The sequence below is a fragment of the Rhinolophus sinicus genome, chromosome 17 (assembly GCF_057876585.1).
Source record: "Rhinolophus sinicus isolate RSI-liver-muscle chromosome 17, RSI-T2T, whole genome shotgun sequence".
Classification (NCBI taxonomy): Eukaryota; Metazoa; Chordata; class Mammalia; order Chiroptera; family Rhinolophidae; genus Rhinolophus; species Rhinolophus sinicus.
In genome coordinates, this window is record NC_142517.1 from 75,626,624 (window position 1) to 75,651,222 (window position 24,599).

A 24,599-nucleotide genomic window follows, 5' to 3' on the forward strand; every position below is an offset into this window, starting at 1 on the left:
TCTGTTACTAGTTGAGATTTCAACTAATGCTTTCCTACTTTTCTATTCAAGATATTTTGTGTATATATCTTAAATCTGCATATTAACACAGAACAGAAATGGTAGTAATTATGAGGCATACTGGACACATCACTAAGAGGTGATTAAGTTACCATAGTTTACAGTCTTAGAATTTAAATCTGAGGATTGTTCCAGATTTGTTGTTTATTGTTGTTTTTCCCTAGTAACTCCCTTTATCACCTATCAGAAGTAGAGAAAGATAAATGGCATGAGTGATCTTGGGATAAGGATTAGATCTGTGGAAGGAGAAGGCAGAGAGAAGGGCTGAGGGAGATGTTTGTGGAATATATGTAGGGAATAATAAAAATCAGTAGACTAACGATGACTGGCCACATCACTTTTGTCCATCTCTGCTTTAGGGACATTTGTTGCAACTGATGACTACCTGTAACAGGAAAGTTGTGATACTCTAGAAATTAAAGTTCTTTAAAAAACCATTAGGAACCAATATATGGTGATGGAAGGAGAACTGACTGGGTGGTGAACACACAATGGGATTTATAGATGATGTAATACAGAATTGTACACCTGGAAATATGTAACTTTATTAACAGTTGTCACCCCAGTAAACTTTAATTAAAAAATCATTAAATATCCAAATATTATATAGAGACAGAGGTATAGTTTAAAGAAGAAATAATTTAGATCTATATTAAATCAATCTATTTTGCTTCTCTTTATTTTCAGAAGAGAAAAAAATGGCCAACTGTCTATTTTCTGTAAGTTGAGCTGATAAATTTTGATGCCGTGAATTTTTAATGTCTCATCCAAAAATTTAATTATGAGCTGGGATGTGCAGCATTGTGTTAGGCTTCTTTTCTTAGACTTTCAAATAGAAAAGAGAAAAATGGTACTTATTCAAATAAATTAAAAGTGACCTTTTATGTGACCATCTACTAAAACCATCTACTTACAGTGTTTACAGATGTTCATAGTTGGCATTGACTTTTACCAGCAATAAAAATTAATGCAAAGTTTCAGTACTCTAATTGCGGAATTATTCATAGAGATAGCAAAGGGTTCAACCAAGGGTAATGCATCGCTATTGAAAGGGCATTGTTATCTACTCTTACATGGAGATTTTACTATAATTTAGGAGAACTCAGGGAAATGAATAAGTTATGGTAAATTTAGTCCATACAATCAATAAAGATAAAACGATTTTTGTTCCTTCATATACAAATATGTCCTCCGTAAAATCCTTCTACCTGAGCCAACTTACAGATACTGTCATGCTTCAAAATGAATTAGGGTTCAAATGTATAGTCTGTAATCACCTTGAGAATGCAGTATGAATTGTGCTAAGCAAGGTCTGCTTCCAGTTACATTCACAAAGCTGTTAGTGTGCTTGTCTGGAAGTATCTAGAAGTTTAAGGTAATATTGCTCCACCACACACTTTGGTTTGGATGTCTGTCTTGAGGATTTTCATCATGCCCTTTCCATATCTAACAACTCACCAATTTCAAATAAAATCCATCCCATTACTTAATTATACTAGGAATTTGGTAACTGCTTAAATAATAGCAATGAAATTGGAAGTCAAGTTTGGATGGTGGTGATGGTGGGCTGTTGGCTCTGTCAGAATTCTCTTTCCTGTTTCAGGTAGTGAGGAAAGCAGGAAGATAGTAGTGGAAGAAAAGTGCTTGGAGAAACATAGGTCTTGTTGAGCAAGCTGTCTTTAAGTGTGTGCTCCTAGCACTGAAAAATTTCTCTGTAAGTCACAAAGTTAATGAAGTACTATGTAGTCTCTCTATATATATACAAAAATTTTGTCTGGGATAGGAATTGTGTGGATAGATAAGCTTTGCTTCTTGAGTCTTTTTTGTGAAGGATGATAACCAGGTCAACCATTTTTATCAGGTATGTTTTGCTAGTTCTCAAAGAATGTAATTTATCCTAATGGGAATTGTAGAGAATTAGATATCCAGTGACATCTCCTGATTTGAAACGTTGTGATACTGTGGTACACATAGCTTTAGGTCAGGAATTCTTCCTGTTCAGTCTATGACCATTTTCATATTGGTTTAACTCCATAAGGTTCAAATTCATGACCGTGTGAGGCCTCATCACTTTTGGGGTCAAATTATTATTTTGTTAAGAATCACTGGTTCCGTTAAAATCACTTTATGATACAGAGTTTCTACTTTTTCCTTCTTCAATTTAGTAACAATTGAAAAAATTTTGCTTTATCATAGGTAAGAGATAGAAAAAAGAATCATGAATTACTAAAAAGAAAAGATTCTTAAATTTGTCTTAAAATTATGTCTAAATGTATTGTCCTATTTTAAATTTATTTGGCTTCAGTTGAGAGAGACAAAGTCTTGAGAGTTTAATAATGTGACATTATTCAGGCATATCTGAAGTATGGTCTAGAAGCTTCTGTTTAGCCATTCAACTTTATGTAAAAACCCCTTTACATGGGGAAGCTTAACGCTTCACTCCTAAGTGTGGGCTATGCATGGTGACTTCCTTGCAGAGAATACAGTGGGGAAAGTGGGAGAAATGATGGTAACTTTACAGTGAAGAAAACTTGACAGCTAATACCTCAGCCAGGTCAGTATCAACAGTGATGAATCATATTGATGGTATGGACCCTTGATATGATGTGGACTTCACCTCTGTGGTCTTCCTTCCGAAAACCAACAACCCCAGTCTTATTATGAGAAAAGCATCAGACAAACCCCAACTATAGTGAATTAGAAAAAAAATGTCTTACACAATGTAACAAAGTGTGGATATGAAAACAAATCTATTATCCCATCTCAGATAAAGACAGAATGACTAAATCTTTCTCACTGTTGCTAGAGTTCAATTAAATTGTCAATTGTTGACATGGACTACTCTTATTAAAAAGGTGAGTAATGTTAGGGGAGAAATAGCTTAACAACAAGCTTAAAAGTCTATAAATACTAATATTAGGAAACATGAATATCACAGCATGCTAGATTGATGCAGTGGGGGTAAAAATGAAGCCGAGATCTCCAAAGAGCTAGTAACAGTCTTGAAAAAAGAAACTGCCTGATACTTCAGAACAGAGTGTTGTTTATCCCAGTTAGGCTATTGGGATAGTTAGTGTGGCTTTTATACCAAGTAGCAATCAGGTTATCTCACATTTAAAAAAAAACAAAAACTTCCAGAAATCTTCCAGAGTAGAAATAATTATATACGTAGAAATCGAAGTACTTGTTACTGGCTTTTTGATGTTATCTACCAGACAAGATCAAAAACCTGTAATAGCATAGAAGTACATCAGTTTTTAGCAGAAGTACAGACTCTTTTAGATTTAGTTAATTGTTTTTAAAGAAAAAACATTTAACTTGAGAATTTATGTGAAGGCTTGGAAAACATATTTGGGATCAAACCGTTTATTTTAAATACACAATTTTTTTTAACACTGTCCGATTTAATTGGTTTGTAGGAAACTAGACTATATACTAGATGCATATTTTATATGAAACAAAGTAGTTTCTAAGTTCTAGAATGTACTATAAATCAAAGACTGAAGAAGATTCCACACTACAGATAACCAAGAGCAATGTGCCTTATTGCACTGTGTGTTTCTGGTTTCCACATAAAATGTAGACAGGTTTCTAGAAGAATGTCTATATTTGATGATTTTTAAACTGTGCTTTTGCTATTGTTGTTTCCTAGGCCTTTCTGCAATATGTAGGAGAAACTTATCCACTTATTCTTTACATAATACTGCCCTTAATGGACAATGTAAGCTCTTGGCATCTGTTAATCAATGTTTACTAAGTGAGTTTCTTTCTTTATTTTTTTTTAATTAAAGTTTATTGGGGTGACAATTGTTAGTAAAGTTACATAGATTTCAGGTGTACAATTCTGTATTACATTATCTATATATTACATTGTTTGTTCACCACCCAGTCAGTTCTCTTTCCATCACCATATTTTGGATCCCCTTTACCTTCATCTACCACCCTCTTCCCTGCTTACCCTCTGTCCTTCGATAGATAATTAGATAAAGAATATGTGGTATATATGCACAATGGAATGCTATTCTGCCATAAGAAAAGATGAAATTGTACCATTTGCAACAACATGGATGGATCTTGAGATTGTTATGCTGAGCGAAGTAAGTCAGAAAAAGTCAAGAACCATATGATTTCACTCATATGTCGGATATAAAACTGAAAGCAACAAAAGAACAGGACAAACGAAGAAACAAAAACTCATAAACACAGACAATAGCTTAGTGGTTACCAGAGGGTGAATTTATTTCAATAGATATTCAATGGCAGATACCTTTTCCAAACCAAATGTCTTCCTTAACAGCTGAAAGGCATACACTTTACACATCCAATAAACAGCATCTTTATCTGTTTCTGTTCTAGTGCACTGAAAGGCAGAACTCACCCGTTACATCACCAGGGTCCTCTCCCCTTGCACAGAGAAGAAAGCCACAGACAGACCCTCTCCAGATCCCACATCTAAGTCTGCCACCTGTGCCTCCTCGCCTGGATCTAATTCAGAAAGGCATAGTTCGGTCTCCCTGTGGCAGCCCAACGGGCTCACCAAAGGTAAATAGATTTTATTACAAATACCAGGTAATAATTTTATATGACAATTATTGATAGCTCAGGTTCTTTTACATTTATTCTCTTATTTCTTGTGCTCTTAATTGTTTCTGAACAGCTTTGATAGGTTTCTCACTTCGTTGATGGTGAGCCTACTATCATATTCCTTGCTGTATTACTACAAATGTTACATAATTATTGAGAGAGAGCTCATGTCTGTAACAGCCCACTGATTTGCTAAAATAAATAGCAGAGTAGGTACAGTTATTCTGTAAAATGGATTTAAAAGGTCATTATATGTATTAAAATACTCTATCAAATGATATTTTACCGTCGTTTTCATAGTGTCATGACAAGAAAAATGTGATGGGAGTTTATTTGCATAAAGGCTTAAGGTGTGATAAATCATCACCCATGTTTCAAGGTGACCCAGAAGAGAGAAGTAAATGTACTTTTTATACCTGAAGCAATTAATTACAATATTTGCAGAGTAATTACATTACTGTTTAATATTAAAGACAAAATTTTAACTGTAAACCTAAGCCCACAGTTTTAGTTCTGTGCAGATTTTTTCCCCCAAATTGGATAAGGGCATATTTTGCTTTATTAAATACAAGATTTGAAAAATTAATTCCATTTGGTAATATGCTTTACACACTAGTATTAGTTGGAGGCACAATAGTTTAGTAGTATTTGATTTTTCTACATTACCGTTAACTTGGTTTTAAGATCATATTAAGAGTTTTGGGATGTTATTTAGGCAGAATTATGTAAACACACATCACATTCCTTTTCTAATATTTTCTAACAAAAGCACAAATCATTCATCAGATTAACCAAGTATATAAAAATAAAAGCCGTGCAAGTCACATAGATTTAATTCAGGAGCATACACTATCTTCATATCTACATGTAAGAATCAAACTGTTTTTTGTTTTTTTTTTCATTTTAAGGATTCACAAAATTAAGTAAGGTCTGTAAATAATGCTGCTCTATTAGTTGTGATTTTTCACTATTCTGGTAGTAATTGATAAAACAAAGAACCAGAGCAAATATGCCCCTTATCAGTTGCTTCATATTGCAGAAGCGAATGCAAAAGTAGCAAAACCAGCACTCAATCTTCCAGAGATAATACAAATCAAGTTGCTCTTTAAAAAGTAGAACAACTTTGATTAGTTTCTTCTATCTCTCTTAAATCATAGAAACATGCAAATAACTTAATTAATGTCTCAGTATTATTTTCATATAAACCAGTCAAAATCATCGTATAATTTTGGTATTCTGCTACTGTTTCCTGTATAGTCCTTATAAGTCTAACATTTGAATTTATATATTCATTTCTACAGACAACTTCTAGTGCAATATTCCATTAACTTTTTAAAATTTCATTAACTGGTGATAAAAAGGAACTTATGAAAAGATGGCATAGGAATCTAATAAAGCTCCATTATTGCTTAGAAAACAAAAGCAGTAATGTACTAGTCTGGAAATCATTTCAGTGCGTGATAAAACTTTTGAGGGTTTTTTCTCCCCCCCTCTTATGTCTCCTTAGTCTTCTCCTTGCATGGTGAGAAAACAAGATAAACCACTTCCGGCACCACCTCCTCCCTTAAGAGATCCTCCTCCCCCTCCACCTGAGAGACCGCCCCCAATCCCACCTGACAATAGACTGAGTCGTCACTTCCATCACGTGGAGAGTGTGCCTTCCAGAGACCAGCCAATGCCTCTGGAAGGCTGGTGCCCACGGGATATATTTGGGACTAATCAGTCGGTAGGATGTCGACTCTTAGGGGATGGCTCTCCGAAGCCTGGAATCACAGCAAGTTCAAATGTCAACGGAAGGCACAACAGAATGGGCTCTGAACCAGTGCTTATGCGGAAACACATACGTCGTGATTTGCCTTTAGAAGGATCCAAGGTAAGAAATAGGCAAAGCAGAAGCTAAACAATCTGCTTAAACTCCTCGCATAGGAGGTGGTATAAAAGGTTGGGCAGTGTTTTTTCTGTCTACTGTGGTACTTCCCTGCAGGTCTTTAATTATCTCGAAGTTGTAAATAATCAGAAGCTCATTAAAACTTGAATTTAAAACAAGGAAAAAAAATGGTTCTAAGTAATGATTTAATATTAATGTGAAGACACTAGACAATTTCTCAGATTTATTTCACCTTCCCTTATTTCATCTGCCAAAATTTTTTCCTGTTAATAAATGGTGGGAGAATCAGTACTGTTTTCTTTTGTTTGTTTTTGTTTTTGTTTTTTAATAACTCTCCTAGTTCTATCTAATTTGAAAAAAAGTTCTTTAATTGTAGTATATCAGTATTGGGATTGCTGTCTAGGACAGTATACCTTGTGCAACCAGGTAAAATAAACTTCTCACATATGTAAAAACACCAAGTCCAGTTCACTTCTTATGAAGCAAGCTATTTCTCCATAAAACTGAAAGAGACGGTCACACATGTTGAGTTCTTGAAGGATGTCACCACTATCATGTATATGTCCAGGAAATAATTTAAGCTTACAGGACCAAAGAGGCAGCAACAGAAATCATTGAGTTTAGAACTCTTAGTAAGCCCTTGGCAGAATGACTTATACCGTGTTTCCCCGAAAATAAGACCTAGCCAGACCATCAGCTCTAATGTGTCTTTTGGAGCCAAAATTAGATTAAGACCTGATTATTATATTGTATTATGTTATATTACACCTGGTATTATATTGTATTTTATATTGTATTATATTGATTATATTGTATATTATATTGCATTATATTATATTATATCTGGTCTTATATAAGACCCAGTCTTATATTATATTAAAATAAGACTGGGTCTTATATTAATTTTTGCTCCAAAAGACGTGTTAGAGCTGATGGTCCCGCTAGGTCTTATTTCCGGGAAAACACAGTTCTGGTATTTGTGTCTGTGATACTTTTGGCTCTATGATCAGATAAGTGCCATCTTCCCTCAGCTAAAGGAGGCTTGCCTCTTTTGAAGCCTTTAATATTAAGATGGTCCCATCTCTATTGCTCTTAAATTGATATTTTAAGGAAGTAACTTCTTCCTTCAAAATAATGGATTGCAGTTGGTGAATTCACCCCATAATACATTCAAGAAACAAACAAGTGTGAAATGTGACATGTTTTCAACTCCTGGGTGTGTATGTGTGTGAAAGTAAAGTGATGATGAAAACTTCATGTAATGATATTTCACCTCCATGCTGTTCTGGGGTAGCCAGCATAGGAAAAGTCACAACAGTCTAGCATGGCATCCAGCACAAAAGGCAAGAGTGGTGGTGGTTTGCCATTGCTCTCTGCCAGTGACTGTCCTTGGTATACCGTCAGTCTCTCATCTGTTATAAATATGAACATCTCTAAAGGTTTCCTCCAAGGTCATCTAAATACGATGCAAATGGAAGAGAAAGCACGTATAAAAGCATCTCTGTGAAGCTTTCTGAAAATGGAGAGCTTATCCTCAAAAGAATGTTTCCACCACCCGATTGGAGGAACCTGCCAATCTTTTTTTTTTCCCTTTAGTATCTATTACTTTTCATTCCTACATGACCACACATGAGAGTGTTGAAGTGATCTCTAACATGAATTGACTAATTATATCTTAACAGCATGTTACAATTTATTTCCTGAATTGACTTCAGAAATACTTAAAATGTAATAATTACCTCCGCCAATTCATTGAAAACCTCTCGTTTCAAGTTTATTTTAGATACTATGTTAACATGGGTTTAGCACTGATATAACCTGCTCTTCTAAACCCTAGAATGCTGCCTGTTAATTTTTGTATGGAAGGCTACAGTTTCAAAAATCAAGGTTATAATTTCTTAGGTTATAGGCATGATATTTTTATTATAGGTATGAAATATTAATACTGACTTCAGTTATAAAGATTGCTTTAAATGTTTTCCATGTGTATCTCTATGTTCTAATCATTGATACATACCAGTATCCCAGAGAACATGGAGACAATTGTAAAATTTCTCTCTTACTCAAAGCTGGATTTTACTCTTATTTAGTTCTATCTAAATAATCCTCATTAAGATTCTTTAAGGTCTAATCTCATATGCTGTGTATATTAATATTGCAGTGATGTTCTCAAAGTGAATTTCATGTGACAACTAGATTTAGCATTTCAAACAAAATTAGACTTCTAAGATTTCAAATTTCAATCTTGTTTGACATCTAAGGTGGATTTTAAGGAAGGATTTATATATAATTAATGTAGTAAATACTGTAAAACTATAAAACAAACCACATTTCCTCCTCTTGTATTATCTGTATGAAGTAAGAATGGTTCCACTTCAGTAAACCACAGGGTATGTCACAACTTACATAAAGTAGAAAAAGCCTAAATCCTGTTTTTATTTCACTGTTGGGAGACTTAAGAGGCTGGCTTCAGCTGACAACTGACAGAGACTGAGTCTATCTAGGATCCTCTAGTTCTGTTTCTGTGATCCTGGGTTGGAGTTGGCGTCTCACCTTACTTCATTGTACTTCCTCAATCCACGTGTATTTAACCACATATTTTTAACCACTTTCTATATGCAAGACTCCTGGTGTTCGGGATAATCAGAATCCCAATGTTCTCTCCCCTTTCAAATTTAATAATATACATTCGTAGAATAGAACCATTGAAATTCTTCAGGCAGAAGTAAAATAAAGCCAACCTGATAGCCTGCATTTTAACAGAACTAAAAATCTTATCAACACATATCAGCTAGTCTCTGGAATCAGACCTCAATTTTACTTCCGGCTCTAGAATTGACTGGCTCTGTGGATGCCAGCAACTTACTACATCTTTGCCCCAACTCCTTACTTTTTGAAATGGGATAATTATAGTACCTGCTATCTAGGAAAATACTCTCCAAATATCTAAATCCCCCTACCCCTCCATTCTGGTTTCGTTTTGGAATAAAACCAGAAATAACAACTAGACACGGAGTTTCAGCATAAATTGTAATAGTTGACATTTTCATTCAAAATAGTTGCCCTTTTTTTCCTCTTAAACCAAACTCATCTCTCTCTCCCCTTCCTCTCTCCTCTTAGTTAGCATAGTTCCTAGTGAATATTTGGTAAGCACTCAATAACTTGCTTGCTATTTTTATAATACTAAATCTGATGATAGAGGTGAAAGAGTGTTTGCATGTTGGGGTTGGGGGTGGGCAAGGATGGGGCAGGAAAGGGTGGGACAAGAGGACATCCACAATACAGGAGTACAGATGGTTTTATGTATGTTTTCCAACACTGGCCTTTAGCCAAAGGTAGAATGTAATTTTGTTGTTTAAAATAGGATTTTTTTTTTCTCTTTAGAAGAGTAATAGTTTCTATAGGTAGATGGCATACAATAAGAGTGTATGACAAAGGACAGGGGATGAAAAAGAAGGGGAAATTATTTGGATTCAAAAAAGACTCATTTTTAATGAAACTGGTAGAAGTTACAGTGTAGTCTCACCTTCCATACCCAGTGTGCAGTTTAAAAAAAAAGCATCATGAAACTAAAGGGTATGGGGCCTTAAATATTTGGAGGTTGATGTGTTTTCTTCCCAGGTAACCCGTCAGTCTCTCCAAATGTAAACAAATACATTTTTTGTGTCAAATATAACAACTGTTATTTAGACTTGTTTTCATTAAAAGTAATACTTCAAATTCAGTATCACCTTCCCATTTTAAAGATAAGAAAACTTGGATACATACTAAAAGTTTAAATTAAAATTAAATGTACATATGGAATACCATAAGGGAAATTCATAAAGCTAAACACCCTGAACGTGGAGTGACAACTCCCTCCCCATCATCATGTGTCTTCTCTCAGTGTGCCAGTTCCCATCATCCATCAGAACCATTTGCCCTTTTTATTTGCATCTTCAGTAGATAAATGGCAGGGGAAGCAAGAATAAATTAAATTCTAATTACTCCATTTGCTAGTTGTAGAGAGCTCTGAGGAAAAAAGCCCTCTAATTCATTGTTAAAATGAAGTGTAAGAATTTTCTGTGACTTTCATTTACTTCCTCATCTCTTCCTCTCCTACTTACCATAATCAAATAGCTAATGTTATACTTTACTTACAACATGCCATCTGCTAGCTAAGAGTTATTAAGATTATTTATCTTGTTTCATTTTCTTGGTTGGAGATTTCTTTCCTATAGCACTGTTTTCATTCTGTGAAATTCTCAGGTTCTAGCCACATTATAAACCTGTTCCTTAAGTATTTTGTTGGCTAGATTTTTCTTATTGTTGATTGGTTTTAATTATCTGAGATGAAAATATTGCACTAAAATGTTCTAAAATGCCATTGGAAACTTGAAATTTATAGCCTTATTTCTAGATATTAACATTGTATCCAACGACCTTTATTCATTCCTCTTGAAAGATTAAAAATACTGCTGTTTCTTCTGTGATAAAAAGTACCTCTGACTTGTCATATGACTTCATGTGACATTGCTCTAAAATGACCTGTGGACAATAATCTGATAAAGATGTTGGCTAGATGAATACATCGAATGATTACACTTTTTGAGATTGTGGCTTTTGCTCTTCTGGTGGTGAGACTCTGGTTTACATGAACGACCTTAAACTTATCTACAAATCTCAAGGGCTGTCTTTTAGAAAATAATTCCTCTATGTACACTGGTTTCATTACTAATCGGATGTTGTGGAAGAACAAATTATAGCAACATTTTTGAGGTTGTGTATATGTGTGATTACGTGTATGAGATGGGGGAAATGAAGTGTGTTAGGGGTTTTGTATAAATAAAAAGATTTTTCTTAATTGTGCCAAGATTATCACAGAAACATTCCTCCCCCCACCCCCATGTCTCAGGGGTCTCAAATGCTTTAACCTTAATTTTTAGGTAATGTCGGAACCATAAGAAAATATTTCAAACTTCAAGATTAGGATTAAATGTTCTCTCGAGGCATGTAAAAAATATTAATCTAGGATAACCTAGAATTTATAATAAATTATGTTATAACTCAGATTATACTTCTTCCATAAGTCTAAACTTCCCCTAATGTATTGTTATTCCTTCAGCCTATTTTAGCTATATGAGCACTTAGGATGCTCAGGATACTGTTGGGAATACCAAATGAAGAAAGCACAGTGAGGGTGACACAGGTATACCGTTAACTAAGAGATAAGACACAGTAGTAGCATCCAGAAAATAAACTGTGGAATCCCCAAGAAGAAGAAAAAAACATTCTAATTGAGATGCAGGGTAAAAGGAAAGAATAAAGAAAGCTTCATGTAAGACAGTCACTGACTGTAGACATTAGAAGGTGGGTAGGTGTGGGTTTTTTTGTTGATTTTTAGCCATGACAGGAAGGGGTAGTGTGGAGGTGGGAAAACATGAATAGTGTAGGAAGTCAATTTTGCACAGAATATAAGCCATATAAAAGGAATAAGCAGGATAGATAAAAATAGATGGCAATGTAGAGTGAAACCAATAATGGAGTGTCATATTCTACACAAAGTTATCTTTGATTTGTTAGGCAGGAAAGAGCTTTTAAAATTTTTTTGGCACAGGAATGATAAGATCAGAATTCTTAAGTTGATAGCATGTTCAGTGGAAATGTGGTAGATTTGGGGCAGTGAGCTAGGAAGGCAGAAGGGAAAGATGTTTCCTTAGTTGTGGGCTAAAGAAGGCATGATTTTATTTAGTTCGATTTCAGTGTGACCTTCAGTCGATACACACTTGGGCAGCTACAGTTTTCCCCTATTTGCAGACAAGCTCTTCAGGATTCCAGAGAAAATAAAATATTTATTTTTAGCTCAAAAAATTGGGAATTATGACGCTCCCTCAGGTAGAGGCAGCTAAAATGTTTTTAAGTTGAACGGAATGGGCGCAGATGGGAACATGGAATTCAGGATGAAATTATGTTAAATCTTGCCATCCAACCACTATTAGGTGATATAAATGAGCACTTTAGATGAACAGAAATATGAACATTGCCTAGTTCTTGCGTATTTAGGTCCTTTATTGTTTTCACACATGTGAAATCTTAGTCTATTAGGAAAAATGATGAAGAATTACTTGCTTGGTATTAGGCATGTTGTTCACCCTCAGTACATATTTTAGAGCAGTATATAAGATCAGCCATTAAACAAATTGCGTATTTGCTGAGAGAATTTTAGTAAACTAATGAGTTTCTTCCAGCTGTACCCAGGGAAAGTCATTTCATTGGTTAATACCTCCATTAATAAGGTCATCTAAGCAGTCAGTGTTCATGTCAGCCCTACTGTGTGGAAAGCACTGAAGGAATGTCCAATAAAATGAGGAAATCAGAGTCCTTGTGCCAAAAGAGACTCAGTGTGGCATGACTGCTCACATAACTACACAGAACATAAGCAAAGTATCAGTTCATGCCAACCACCAAATGAATGTTTCAGGAAAGACACACTGGCTTTTCAGAGGCAGGAGAAATAGTAGAGGTTCTATGTGTTAACAGCGTGTCTAAAGCAGAGAAAATGCTGCTTGCATTTGAAAGCGTATTAATAATTAGGACAAGTCACTTAACTTTCTTGGGGTTATTGCTCTCCTAAAGGGTAAATAAACTGCATCATTAACTGTGCTCCATGGTTTTAATGATGATAGACTCTGTTGCCTGTGTGACTTGCCGAGATTTAATGGAGGTACACAAAAACGCTCTTATTAATATCTTTATTCTTTCATTTACCTAATGTGCAAGGTGAAAGCATTTTTATTATTAATGTTTGAATATATTGATATTCCTTTTCTCATAAGTTCACAATGTTCTGAGAATAAAATTATGGTTGGCTTATTGTTACATGAGAGCCAGTATAACAGAAACTGTTATTTCCATATCTCCCTTTTATAACTGCTGAAATTTTATTAGGTGTCAACAAGATAATAGATACTTTCTCCTAATAAAACAAATGATTGCATATAAAATCCATATTACATTTTCCAGAATGAATTTTAAACATACTCGTATCTGTGACTGAAACATCAAGGAGATTTGATTGAGAAAAAATCTTACTTTGTACCCATTCTGGCAGCATTCACAGGACTCCAGTTAAGGGTGATTTTAAATACTCATTATCACAATGAGCATTTGTGGTTTGATATATATATATTTGTTTGAAAGGAATTTTTTTATGTTAAAGGTTTCTATTGAACTTAGCAATGATGTATCTACTTAGAAATTTTCTCTAGCAAAGTTCAAAAAACTGTGCCTTGTTCTGTTATTTGGTTCATAGTCAGAAGCCTGTGATAAAATAATTTCATTTAAAGATATATCTTGTCATAATGTAACTATGGTATATTGACTCTAATAAGGAAAGATATGAAAAAGAAATTTGAACTTCAGTACAGGAATTAGTTTTTAGAGTGAAACTTCAGTGCTATAAAATTTAGATTCTGTAGCTTTGAAATGCAAGTACTGATATACTTTAAGTGTATCTTTTAAACATGTTCATTTTCTTATTTTAAGGTGAAAGAAAAGGATATGGCCTTTTCAATTTTGCATTCTAAAGCTTCAGCACCATTTTAGAAATATGAAGGGGGAAAAACAAGAAATTGGTAGGTTATTGATTGGGTTATCTAGGACTATTCAAGTTACATTACATTGCCCCTTTTTGCCCCCACATCAGTCTGCGCCTTTTAAATATTAATTAGTGAGAGTTTGGGAAAGAGGCTAATGATAAAACTCTAAAGATTCCTGAAAGATCTTAAAGTATATTTAATCTTTTTTTGTGAATATGTCTTTGCAAAGTTCTTCTCTCTTTTTTGTAAGTTGCTTTAATTTTAAGTTGTTGGATTAATAAAGAGCAGTCGTTCAGACAGTTGGTACAACATACCGTGTTTCCCCAAAAATAAGACCTACGCCGAAAATAAGCCCCAGTTAAGATCGTCAGCCAGATGGACGCATTTAGTATATTATGACAATGTTCCAGAAGAAGATGACATGACTGTAATTGAATAAATGTAGATTGTTGTACATGAAAAAAATCAGACATCCCCTGAAAATAAGCCCTAGTGGAGCAAAAATTAATATAAGACCTGGTCTTATTTTCGGGGAAACATGGTAACAGCATCCTGGAAATCAGAATGTCCGAATTCTGAGTAATTATACCCTGGCTCTCTATGGTACCTTATGAGCAAGGTGACAATTTTGTTTTGTGTTGTTTACATACTGAAAACTATGTATCAGATGATTACCTGCACTTTGTATAAGAAAACCAGGACATGTCTCTAGTTACCAGTAGTGCTGAAGCTTGAAAGAATAAAGACATTTCTGACTATACTCATGTACTGTTTCATTGAGAAGTTTTAAAATGTTGTGTTAACCCCAAAGAGGCATAATTTAGAACACTTTTATTTAGTACGAACTAAGATAAGAATCCCACTAGTGCAGCTTTTTTCTTTACTGAATCCTTACAGAGAACTCTTAACTTTTCAGTAAAAACTGATCATGTTTGGAGAGTTTTAGTATTTACTTGCCCACCTATCTATATCTGATTTATAGAAATTTAGCATTCCCTCTCAGTAAGTTTAAGAATCATGTTGTATTGTATTTCTTTCATATACCTGGCTACTACTTTTGGTGGTTGCGAATAATGAGTATGATACTACTGATTCTTAAGTAAATCAAACAATATTTAATAGAGGGGGGTGGTAGATGAGGGTAAATGGGATCAAATATATGGTGATGGAAGAACTGACTCTGGGTGGTGAACACACAATGTGATATATAGATGATGTAATACAGAACTGTACACCTGAAACCTTTGTAACTTGTCACCCCAATAAGCTTTAATTAAAAAAACTAAACTGATATTAAATATTATTTTCAAAATTCATAGATGTTTTAAAAGCTGCCATTGTGTTACGATCCTCCAATAATCAAATTGGAAACTAACCCTTTGATTGCTTTTCAGGTCTTTTCCAATGGTCACCTGGGAAGTGAAGAATATGATGTTCCTCCTCGGCTTTCTCCTCCTCCTCCAGCTACCACCCTTCTTCCAACTATCAAGTGAGTTTTGTTGAATTTGGAGAACATTTGTCTGTGCATAAAGATCTCATAAATAGTAGTGTTGAGGTTCTCAGCACAAAAAAAGTGCAGGGTGAATAGAAATGCATCAATAAAAATGATGCAGCCAGGTTTATAAAGTGAAGTACCAGAAATCAAGATCCTTCCTGATTCTTGACCAGTAACCACAGCATCCATGAGACTTACCTGAACTCTGAGATGACACATAGAGCAACAGGGTGATAAAGCTTAGTCTTCCCTGTTTCCAGGAAGAGGATAGAGTAGCACATGGCAAACAAGCTCGTCCTTCCAGTTTAGCGCTCTTCGTTGAAGATGTCACATTTTTCCCAACTACCCAGTTTGACATCAGAAGATAATCTTTGTTTCTTCCACTTTTCTCATTTCTCAAATCCATTTAGCCACAAAGTCCTGTTGATTGTTCTTTTGACGTTTTTCATATTCAGCTAATCTTTCTCATTGCCCTGGCTTCACCTTGTAGCTGGAACACTGAGCAAGCCTTAAACCTGGTCCTCTGATATGATCTCAGAATTAACATCAGTGGGAAAAATGAGTGAACATGGGAACACAGGAGGCACCAGGGACAGTCACATGGATCTACCCAAGTCAGGGCAGGCTAAAACAAAGTGTCCTGGCTTTTATGTTTTGTCACTCTTTAAGTTTTCCTACTCTTTAGATTAAATCAGGCTGCCTTCCTTCCCTCCAGCATATTTTGTTCACGCAGCTGATTTAATTTAAATTCTGCTTTCCCCAGATTACTTTCCTATTCAAAACCCAGCATTGTTCTTTCTTTCTTTTTACATTATCCTATGCTTGTCTGCCACTGTGTTTCCCTGAAAATAAGACCTAGCTGGACCATCAGGTCTAATGCGTCTTTTGGAGCAAAAATTAATATAAGACCCCGTATAATACAATATAATATAATATAGCATAACATAATATAATAGATAAATAATATAATACCGGGTCTTATATTAATTTTTACTCCAAAAGACGCATTAGAGCTGATGGTCCAGCTAGGTCTTATTTTCGGGGAAACATGGTAGCAGTAAGATCCACCGAATTTTACCCAACTGAAATATTGTTCAGTAATTCCTAATGCGTGCCTACTCATCTTGTCTTGCTTTTTTTCTTGCTTTGTGAGTTGTTCCCTCCTATGAAGAACCTTTTCAGAATCTTTATTCTAACAATCCTTGACTCCAGCTCCGTTTCCTTATGAGAACTTCTGTAACTTTCAGTCATAATGCTGGTAGTTAGACTGATTCTCATTCCTCTACCTAGAGTTTCATGTCTACACATTTCATTAAACTCTGCTCTGCTATTTTCTAATTTATAAGTGCCTTTCCACCTTGAAAAGACTATACGGTTTTAAGGGCAGAAACCTATTCTTGTATTCTCTGAGTTTCCCACATAACACCTTACTGCTTTTGCTGTATAGTGAGTACTGAAACTACCTGATTGCTTGGTTGATTGACTTTATTATCTGCTGAGATCCTCATTTCTAATTGAAAGTCTTAGAGCATCTTCACTCCATCCTCTGCTGGTCACTGAACTCCTACTGTTCATATGAATGCAAAAGAAGGATAAGCTAGCTACCAGCTCCCAAGAATTTACAAGCTACTTTAAAATGAAGTTAACATACATGAAATCACTAGAGAACATCATGCACTACATTGTGCAATTCTAATTTGTTAGTTTTTATATAAGCTTGGAGAAGAGGCTGTTATAGACTTTCCAAGTCAAGGATGTTTTATAGAGAGGATGGAAATTTCCTGAGTCATGGAGGGTAGCACAATTGGAAAAGGGGGAATGCCTGAGAAAAAGCAAGAGTGTGAAATTTGACATCATTCAGGGGACAGTAGGAAACAAAACTAATTGGACTGTTCTCCAGTGGCAACATTTCTTGTAACTGCCACATACGTAGCAGACATAGAAGTTGGAAGCAAATACACGTATTTTATGTAGTAGGCTCTAAGTCAGTAAGGACATGATATTCTAGCATGAATGAACTCTGGATATATGTATACACAATAAAACATCTAAGTTCAATTACCTTTGATAACTTCGAAAACATCAGAAAATGAAATAAATGAAACTTGCTAATTAGAGATTAAATTTTCACATTCTGTTTATTAAATTCATATTGGCAAGTGGGATAAGAGACAGAAGTTGCATTTTGCTTCATTTGTATTTAATATTAAGTACCTGTTTCTTTAAAAATAGAGTAAGAATAACAAATTCATAATGAAATGTATTTTATTGATATTTTTCTAATACTTCAGTTTGTATGTGCATGTGGATATACTTTCTCCATATTTAGTCTTGAGTTTTCCCTCAGAAGCAATGCAGTTGCTTTACTTAATGACAGACATATTTTAGCAATGCATGCTTAACAGCAGTTTAGGTTTCTATTTTGCATGCTGCAAATTAACCATAGTTAATATTAATAATACAAATGCTGGCTTTTAATGGCACATTTACTGCTGCAGTTTATTTTTTATTCTGACTATATAGGTAGCAGTTGTTCATTATAGAAAATATGGAACGTATATGAAAGAAAGAAAAAAATTAAATACATAAATACAGATATCTACATATCCCAAAAGTCAGTGCTCAGAGTTCCAATATTTTTATGTTTTGGTCTTTTAAGACTTTTTTTACATCATTTAGATTATATTGTAGAGATAATTTCATGCCCTCCTTTCTCACTTAATACTTGAATAAGCATTTTTCTTAGTCCTTTATACACTGCATTTATTATAAAACTTGCATGCAATTCTGAAGTGAACGTTAAAATCAGACTTGGTCCCAGACCTGACTCCAACGTTAAGTATTTGTCTTTGAACAAGATAATCTCTCTGGGCCTCACTTTCTCCACCTGCTAAATGAAGGGATCCATTTATTTAAATCATCTCTGAAATCCTTTTGAACTGCAACTTTTTAGGTTCTATGCAATATGTTCTTTTAAGGGGTCTTCATCTGTAGTGTTAATTAAATATGAATTATTTGGCAACTTCAGTGTTCATTTGTAGTTGGTTGGTTGTGTCCCATTGCTGAGGCTAGTATGTGTTGGATTACTGCCCTGGTTTTTTATTTGTCTTTTATGTTTTGTCAACTATGGCCTCATTACAGTACAATGATTATAGACCCTTAGCTCTGGAGGGGCATAGAACAGAGGTCTTGGCAAAATATAACTCACTGAAATAGGGTTGTTGGATGTTCAAGGACCTATTTCCATGTTAGACTCTTATGTTTCAAAATCAGGCCAAAGCAAAATTACAGGTTACTACCTAACAGACTTTTGCAGTTCTCACAAGTGTTGAAAGCCCCAATGTTGAATTCAGTAATTTCAAAGCTAGCATTTACCCTTAAATCTACACTGTGTTCTTGTAACTATTTACCAAAGTATAATTGTTATGTTATTTGATGTTTTGTGATTCCCATTTACTTGATATAAGAGGCTACGCTGTGATAGTGTTTACTTTCTTATACAACTATATGTTTACAATTATGTGACTCTTACTGTGTAACTTATCTTGAGACCTAGAAGAATATAGAATTTATCTTTTAAAAATATTGTAAAAGCTGAAACTGTATTAGTGTGTATAGATTTACTTATTTTTTCTTAACTGTTTTTTTGAAATGGTTTCTATTTAATTAACATCATTGACATTTAGCTATAAATATAAATTTTTAAACAAAAACTTGAAATATGGGTAATTATTATTTTGACGGAGAGAATGAAAAAAATCTTATGTGGATTATTTTTACTTTGTAGTGTAAAATTTTACTAAATTATATTTAATCTTGATATAATTTGATTTTTCAAAATTAAATGAAACCTGAAACAGTTAAAATATTTATTTCATTTGACACGATATTGGCAAATAAGCAAAGGAGTTATTGCAAATAATAATGGAATAATTACTTCCAGGTGAGATAATGTTCTGGAATGCTGAGGAATGCCCTTTTTTTTGGAAGAGTATTTTTCTTGTGCCTTGTCTTTTAGAAATGGATCTTTTTTACTTTTGACATATTAAGCTTTCAAATACACATGAACCAGTTTTACGTGGCTCATATTTTTATAAAAAGGCTTTTTTTGTTGTTGGAGGTGGTAGTGTTGAGTATTATGATATATTTTCTAAACAGATGTTGCTAATATTTTAGTTCAATGAATAGGGAATCAATTTTACCTAACTATCCTATTTTCATTCAGTTGCGTGTACTGACTGGAGATTCAGTGTGAACAAGATAAAATCCTATCCTCATTAGAATTTGTGCTTTAGTGAGGGAGAACAGAAAGGAAAACAATATTGCCCATTGTTAGGTAGTGATAAAGCAGGGAAGGGGATAAATAGTGATAGAGAGGTTTATACTTTAAATAAGGTCATCAGGAAATGTAATGTTTGAACAGAAACCTGAAAAGAAGTAAGGGAGCAAGCAAGCTATGAGGTTGTTTGGGTAAAGAGTATGAACAGAACTCAAGGGCAAAACAGTGAGGCAATGAGTCCCTTTGACATATTTGAAGAGCAGCCAAAGGGCAGTGTGGCTGGAGTTGAATAGGTATGCAGGAGCTAAATCATATGCTGCCTTTAAGGCCATGATAACTTTGGTTTTGTTAGTTTTAAGAAGCCAGTGAAAGGTTTGATCGGCATTATGACTGATGCTAGTTTGTGTTTTTAAAGAGTTTCGCTGGCTGCTGTGTGGAGAGCTGTCTTTCAGAAAGCAGAAGTGGTAGTGAGGAGACCAGTGGAAAGTGTAGTCATCTGATGTTGTAGACCAGTAAGAGATGGTCAGACTGACTGGTGTGATGGTGATAGAGTTACATGGCCAGCTTTGAGTTGCATTTTGATCCAGCAGTACCTGTTAATAAATTGGATGTCTGTGAAGTATGATAGTCAGGGATGAATGACACTTACACAGGTTTGGGCTAAAAAAACTGGGCGAATGGTTGGTGCCATTTACCAAAGTGAGGGAGATCAGAGAAGGAACATGTGTGGGAAGGAACCAAAGGTGGTAAAATGAAGACTTAATGATCTGTTGAGTTTGGGATCCCTGTTGCGCACACACGTCCACACAGGAGTGTTGAAAGGATAGTTGGTCGTCCCATCCAAACTTTAAACTTTATGTTGTTCAGGTAAGTATTATAAATATTCAGGTAAATATTTCAGTTGTTACCGGGTTTCCCCGAAAATAAGACCGGGTCTTATACCATATTTCCCCGAAAATAAGATCTGGTCTTATATTTTTGCTCCAAAAGATGCATTAGGACATATTTTCAGGGGATGTCTTATTTTTCCCTGTTCAACAATCTACAATTTATTCAAATACAGTCATATCATCTTCTGGAACATCATTATAATGTACTAAATGCATCTGTCTGAGATCTTAACTGGGGCTTATTTTCGGGGTTCGTCTTATTTTCGGGGAAACACTATATGTGCTATTGAGTCAACTTCCAACTCCTAGCGACCATATGAATGAGTGAACATTCTCATCTTAGGGTTTCAAAGTAAGACAGATGAAGAAAAATAGAGAGTAAGACCAGAAAGTGCAGCAGTGGTGTACCATTGCCTCCTGCTGCATAGTGAGTCAACCCACATGTGTTCAGGTCCATGGTGTCGCACATCACCAAACACCTGTGAAAGGAAACACCTCACAGGGAAGCATTTCAGTAGGTATTACATAAAGCTGCTAAATTCATTTCTACATTGCCTGTGCCCAAATGTAGTAGCTTGATTATATTCTTAGACATAGGAATATAATTCAGTGAGATTTTTAACAATATAGAAACTCATATATTTAAAGCATTCCCTTGGGTATATACCTGGGTAAAAGTATACCATTAACCCCCGTTGATGTTGTAGAAAACATATTTAGAACATTTCTATGTAGTAAAATTTCAGTAAACATTATCTAGTGTGGTCATTATCATAATTTCCTTTTATATACCTAATTGCTGTGGGGGAATAAACTAGAAATGTGGGTTTGTGAATGCAGCCTCAACTACTGCCACCTTCCAGTGAGTTATTAAGGGGTCCACACCTCCAAACAACATCTGCGTCTGTGAGTGTGTGCGTGCCTGTGAGTGTGGTTGTCTTTAAATAGTGGCCAAAGTGGTCCAGAGATGAGTAATGTAAAACTATAAAGCTAGACCAGTTTGACTAAAATGATGACCAAGTTAATGCAAGAGAGGAAAGTTTGTTTTATTTTGCTTTGTTTTTAACTGGAAAGTAAGGAAAAGAAAAAAAGTACTAAGCCGTGGGAGTTATTAAAGCAAATATCACATTGTGTAATTTTTAACAACTTAAGAGGAATGTGCTTGATGAACATTTTTCATCTTGTGTATGGTGCATACTAGGCTACGTTTCTTATGCTTCATGTCAAAAGACCAGGAAAACATGTTCTGTTATTTTTCACCTGAGGATTTGTACACAGTGTGTGCTATAGTTTTACATTAGTGCAGTTTGTGTTTAATAAGAAATTAGTATCACTGATTTAAATATCTGGTAGAAAACTTTTTTAAGGGAAGATAAGTCTATAATTAAGAACTTCTCTGTTTTTCTTACTCTAGTGAATGAACGTTGTTGCTTTTTTTTTATTAGTCTTTGAACCAGCTTTCATTCTCATACCTTAAAATCATTTTAAGAGTTGCCAAGATGATGCACTATTTTTGTTTGTTTTGCCTTTGGTGGATGAAAAATGCACTATTATCAAAGATGGCAGTCCCTATAAATAATTAATATATAGGGGATATGTGGAATGAGTCCTTCTTTTCAATTTGTTCATTATTATTGCTGTGGAATTCTTCTTTTATTAATGTATCATGTAGAAATGTATGTGCATTTGGTTTGGACCCACTGATATGATTCAATATTTGAAGCTCAGACTTAATTTATAAATCGATGAGATGATGCAGAAAAAAATCCAAATCTCCTGCAAAGCAGCTTGACTATCGTAACGTAGGTTTTCTAGTGTTTTGTGGTGAATCACTAGAACCTACTTCTTGACACATTGATAAAAAGTATTGAGGGCTGCAAGTATATCATTTTATTAACAGGCCTCAACAGAAAGAGCAATAGTGTTTGAAGAGGGTAAAAAATAAATATTATGAGCATCATTTTTCCTCCTTTTTGTTTTAGTATTATAATTTCTAAATTCAGATAGAATTGTAATCCCCCTCTCTTCTTTTATATGAAAATGACATTTGGAGGATGGCTGTAATCAGGGTCGGGGAATGCTACTAATTCCACTAATCTTTCCTTTTCTCTGACTAAAAGCTATGTTGGGAACTGATATTAACATTAATCCCCATAGTCTGACAAATCTGTTACTTTTAATTTACCATAAAACTGACTTATGATGACAAATAATTAGGTAGCCTTAGACAGAAATGTGAACCACTGGATTCTATTTGAAGATAGGATCTGTACTCGTATTATATTCTTTATACTGTCTCTGTTTTGTCTCTCAGAGGCACAATCCATTCATCCCTGAACATATTGATCCATTGATAGAAAATGTGTAGGGTTAGAAAGAGATTTTATTTTCATATTAAGTGAGTGGCATCTTCGTGTATTCCGTACACCATGTTCAAGCATTGCTTATGTTTCTGTTAACATTTCTCCACAGGCTCAAATGGAATTAGATAAGTGATTCTTCGGGCCACTGAAAATATTAAGCATATTTATGTGTGAAAGGTGCTTATGTGTAATATCTTAAATGAGTTAAAATAAATTTTTAATTGAAAGTTCCAGTTGTAAAATTAAAGCATAATTTATATACAGCAAAATTCACCCTGTTTAGTTACAGTTTTGTGAGTTTTCACAATCGCATAGTCACGTAACCACTACCACAATCAAGATATAGAGCAGTTCACCACTCCAAGAAGTCCCCCTGTGCCTTGTGTCAATTTCTCACCTCACCCCACACCCTGCAAATTACCAGTCTGATATATGTCCATATAGTTTTGCTTTTTCCAGAAAGTCATATAAATAGAATCATACAGTATGTAGCCTTTTGATTCTGGCGTCTTTCTACTTAGCATAATGCATCTGAGATTCATCCATGTTGTCTAGTGTATCAATAGTTTGTTCCTTTTATTGTTCAGAGTAAGTATTCCATTGTAAAACACACCATGATTTGTGTAGAGGAATTTTTGGGTGTTTCCATTTTTTGGAGATTGCAAATAATGCCACTTTAAATATCTTTCATATTCAACATGTATTGGAAAATTAGATTCTCAGTAAAAGTATAAGTTTCCTCAACATTTACCTTCTTGATTGCTAAATAAAGCAGACCCCCTGAAAGTGTTAAAAATAATATTGGTCCTGAAAAAGGTAATTTAAAACTGTAACTTAAAATTTGTTTCTCCAACTTAACAAGTCAATGAAAATAATTATAAATAAAGCTTATATTAAAGCTTATATTAAACCTAATAATACACCACACTGCCTTGTCTTGATATCATGAAAGAACCCTCAAAATTAGTATGTATATTATAAAACTTACTCTGATATATTGGGGAAATGACTTACATGTGGCAAATGTGCAATCATATCAAATACAGCTTTATTTTGTATTACCACTTCCTCCAAGCAGTGATTTTCTGAGTTAGATATTTTCCCTGTTAGAATTTGGGTAGTTACAAGAAATATGGACTAATGTGCATGGCAGGCCCTGAAGATTTGGTTTTAATAAAAGATATCTTTTAAAAAATTACCGTCAGATATTATTAAATAAGTTATCTTAAATCTAGAAAACAAGCAAAATAACAACATATTTAAAATGCTTTTCTAGATTATGAAAGGACCCTAAAAAGGATTGTTCTGTTGCCCTTAACAGCTTGGTCGTATATTACTCTAATCAGAAGTCATTATTTTTCAGTAAAAGCTTGTGAGTACCCTGACACTTAACCATGCCAGGCCTTTGTTGACTCAAAGCCTTCCTTTAAGTATTTTGCAGTTCAAGACAGAAATAGAAGACA

At 34.5% G+C, this 24,599-nt stretch overlaps 1 protein-coding gene across 9 annotated transcripts in view; it reads left to right on the top strand.

The window, feature by feature from the left end:
- The window catches only part of CBLB (Cbl proto-oncogene B), a 211,509-nt gene that overhangs the window by 145,497 nt on the left and 41,413 nt on the right, over window positions 1-24,599 (top strand). For all 9 annotated transcript variants that reach the window (XM_019742950.3, XM_019742954.3, XM_074332483.2 and 6 more), the window contains 3 exons: window positions 4,417-4,602; window positions 6,152-6,517; window positions 15,504-15,598. In XM_019742950.3, the coding sequence (XP_019598509.1) occupies window positions 4,417-4,602; window positions 6,152-6,517; window positions 15,504-15,598 (647 nt within the window). The remainder of the gene's footprint in view (window positions 1-4,416; window positions 4,603-6,151; window positions 6,518-15,503; window positions 15,599-24,599) is intronic.